This window comes from Gastrolobium bilobum, unplaced genomic scaffold (genome assembly GCF_033153095.1).
Source record: "Gastrolobium bilobum isolate Gb01-03AN ecotype WA unplaced genomic scaffold, APGP_CSIRO_Gbil_v1 utg831, whole genome shotgun sequence".
Classification (NCBI taxonomy): Eukaryota; Viridiplantae; Streptophyta; class Magnoliopsida; order Fabales; family Fabaceae; genus Gastrolobium; species Gastrolobium bilobum.
Genome location: NW_026898977.1, coordinates 27,454 through 31,133, shown reverse-complemented (window position 1 = coordinate 31,133; position 3,680 = coordinate 27,454). Strand labels below are relative to the sequence as shown.

Sequence of the window (3,680 nt, the reverse complement as noted above, 5' to 3'; positions counted from 1 at the left end):
TTATTTAGTTAGCTTCCGCATTAATTAAGTTGAGCATGTTGTGCTTACTATCATATGAATGTTAATTAACCGGCTGCAGACGGGGCGTTACATTTTATGGTATCAGAGCAGTTTTGAAAAGGGAATTCTTTGATGTATTGCAATAAAAGTGTTGTTATGAGTGGCTTTTAGGATTTTCTGTGATAATGCATGTGTAACCACTTCGTGTGGGCCTGATCAACTCATTCCTTTGTGTAACATGTGCAGACTCATGGTTCTTCCTAGGAGACCTCCGGCAGCAGATGACGATCAGACAGATCCTACATTAGCTACTTTGTTAAGATCTCGGAATACTGTTGGGGCCACTTCCAGTCAGCCTGATCCTATAGTTACTGCTTTGGCTGGTGTGCAGCAGGAGCTGGCTACTAGTAGGCAGGCTAATGGAACTCTTATGAAAACAAATCAAGATATAATTGCTGCCAATCAAATTTTGATGTACCAGATGATGGCTGAGTTGAGAGCCATGAGAGATGGTAGAGCGGGGATCAGCCCCCACCGCCTCCACCTCCACCGCCGCCGCCACCTCCTCCACCACACACTCCCATTCCATCTCCGCATACTCTCTATGTAGAGCACAGAGATGGAGAGGGTGAGGCTAGTCATCATGGAGGTGCTACTATTCATACTGAGCTGCAATCTGTTCACACGGTTGCAATGGATAATGTTGAGGCTAGAGAGAAAAGATTAAATGCTTTCAGGAAACATCAGCCACCTACTTTTGAGGGTGGTTATGACCCTATTGTTGCTGCTACATGGTTGCAAGATCTAGAGAGGATTTTTAGGGTGATGGAATGTCCAGATAATCAGAGACTATTGTATGCTACTTATATGCTGAAAGGTGATGCTAGTGATTGGTGGCTAAATACTTCTCGCCCATTGGAACTGCAGGGTCATGCTATTACATGGCCTTTGTTTGAGAGGCACTTTCTTGACAAGTACTTTCCCCGTGATGCTAGGGAAAGGAAGGAAGGTGAATATAATGCTCTTGTGCAGGGTGATATGTCTGTTGATGAATATCTGGCCAAATTCAATCAGTTGGCTAAGTATGCTCACTTCAGGAGAGCTATGCCAGATTCAGAGTCTTTAGCAGCAAAATTTCAGAGAGGATTAAATGATAGAATTGCAGTAAGTCTTGCAGGTTGTGGTTCCAGAGATTTTTCCACCCTGATTAATCAATGCAGGGCTGTTGAGGATATCCATGGGAGGCAAAAGAACAGAAATTCTAAAGAGTCTGATTCCAAGAAGTCCAGTAGTTCAAATTACTGGAAGAACAAGAAATATGATGATAAAGATAAGAATTTACAGGTGAAGCAATCAGGTAATAAATTCAAGAAAATTGGTTCTTTTGAGAGACCACTGATCCCTAAGTGTATTGGTTGTGGTAAGGAGCATAGAGGACCGTGTGCCACGGGCCAGGTGATTTGTTATAAATGTGGCAAGACTGGCCACTACTCTAGAGACTGTCCTCGGAGAGATGTCAGGGTTGCACCTCTTCAGATGGTTCCTACTCCAGCTGACTCTGAGTCTCAGACTGTGGGACGAGTTTATGCTATCACTCAGCAGCAGGCGGAGAAAGGGCCTAATTTGGTAAAAGGTACGATCTATATTAATGGTTATGATATAGATGTGTTGTTTGATACAGGGGCTACTCATTCTTGCATGTCCGATTTTATGGCTGTGGGCTTGAATTTGCCAATGTATGAAATGTCTCCTCCTATGAAAGTGACTACAGCTACAGGGGAAAAATGTAGTACTTCCTGTATGTGCAAGGATGTTGAATTCAAGTATGAAGGTCGAGACTATATAATTGACTTCATCTGTCTACCCATGGTTAGTCTTCAAGTCATCTTGGGTATGGACTGGCTTTCTAAAAACTGTGCAGTGATTGACTGCTGTGGTAAGAAACTAGTGATGTTATCTGAGGAGTCTGCTACTAGCTCCTCTCCTTGTATATCAATACATCAGGCTAGACGAGTCTTAGAGGAGGGAGCATTAGGCTATATATGGTTGGGAAGATTAGTGAGCAGTAGTACTCAAGATAAGATTGCTGATATCCCAATTGTAAATGAATTCATGGATGTATTTCCGGATGAGATTCCAAATCTTCCACCAGAGAGAGAAATAGAGTTCTCTATTGAATTGTTGCCTGGTGTGGGGCCCATTTCTATGGCTCCATATCGGATGTCTCCTCTGGAATTGGCTGAATTGAAGAAACAGATTGAGGACTTGTTGGCTAAGCAGTTCATCCAACCTAGTGTGTCCCCGTGGGGAGCACCAGTATTATTTGTCAAGAAGAAGGATGGAACCTTGAGACTTGTGACTGGCTACAGACAATTAAATAAAGTGACTGTAAAGAACAAGTATCCTCTCCCTAGCATAGATGATTTGCTTGATCAGTTGAGGGGTGCTTGTGTCTTCTCAAAAATTGATTTGAGGTCAGGTTACCACCAGATTCGGGTTAAGTCGGATGATATTCCGAAGACTGCATTCAGGTCTAGATACGGACATTATGAGTACCAGGTAATTCCTTTTGGTCTCACTAATGCTCCGACAATGTTTATGAACTATATGAACCATTTGTTCAAGCCATATCTGGATCAATTTGTGGTTGTGTTCATAGATGATATTTTGATCTATTCTAAGAATATCAATGAGCATGCGGACCATCTTAGGATTGTTCTACAAGTATTGAAGGATAATCAATTGTATGCCAAGTTTTCCAAGTGTGAGTTCTGGTTGTCAAAGGTTCAATTTTTGGGCCATGTCATATCTGCTGATGGAGTGGCAGTGGACCCTAGTAAAATAGAGGTCGTGATGGATTGGGAAAGGCCTAAGACTGTTTCCGAAGTCCGAAGTTTTCTGGGATTAGCCGGTTATTATCGAAGATTTATTAAGGGGTTTTCTACAATGGTTTTACCATTGACCTGCTTGACTAGAAAGGAGATCCCATTCGTGTGGACTCAGGAGTGCGAAGATTGTTTTCATGCACTAAAAGAAAAGTTGACGACTGCTCCAATATTGACCCTTCCCGATCCTGAGCGTACCTTCGAGGTCTATTGTGATGCCTCAGGGAAAGGTTTGGGATGTGTTCTAATGCAAGATAGGAGAGTTGTTGCATATGCTTCTAGGCAGTTGAAACCGCATGAGGAGAATTACCCTACGCATGATTTAGAGCTAGCAGCTATAGTGTTTGCCCTGAAAATATGGCGACACTTTCTATATGGTGCTAATTTCTTAGTGTATAGCGATCACAAAAGTCTGAAGTATCTGTTTGACCAGAAAGAGTTGAACATGAGGCAAAAGAGATGGATGGATGTAACATCCCACGTAATTAAGGAATATATATACATTATTAAAAGGCATAACCATGCATGATTGAAAATTCGAATCACATGGAATGTGTGTTTAATTTTGACTCCTATGGTTAGAAGTAGAGAAATTACTTGAATTATTAGAATATATGCGAATGTACCTTAGGCATGTGAAATACTAGTAAAGTATATGAGCATGATAGAAAATCGATCTATAAAAAAATCAAAGGTACTTAGGAGACGTGGAACTTTATGATGTCTTAGAATAATCTTGGAATGGTAATCCATTGGGCTTGTCATTTTGGTGTTATTGTTTCCTTCTTTTATGCT

General features: G+C 41.4%; 1 protein-coding gene across 1 annotated transcript; it reads left to right on the top strand.

Moving 5' to 3' along the window:
• The first annotated feature begins 250 nt into the window (after window positions 1-250).
• Window positions 251-3,414, top strand: LOC133286051 (uncharacterized). Its single transcript, XM_061483392.1, has 3 exons — window positions 251-512; window positions 611-2,388; window positions 2,491-3,414. The coding sequence occupies exons 1-3, from the start codon at window positions 251-253 to the stop codon at window positions 3,412-3,414; spliced, it is 2,964 nt and encodes a 987-aa protein (XP_061339376.1).
• Window positions 3,415-3,680: the final 266 nt, after the last annotated feature.

Coding starts and splice junctions, on each gene's coding strand:
- LOC133286051 (XM_061483392.1), top strand. CDS start 251: ATGGTTCTTCCTAGGAGACCTCCGGCAGCAGATGACGATCAGACAGAT. Junction 513..610: donor GTTGAGAGCCATGAGAGATG/GTAGAGCGGGGA, acceptor CTCTCTATGTAG/AGCACAGAGATGGAGAGGGT. Junction 2,389..2,490: donor GACAATTAAATAAAGTGACT/GTAAAGAACAAG, acceptor GGTTACCACCAG/ATTCGGGTTAAGTCGGATGA.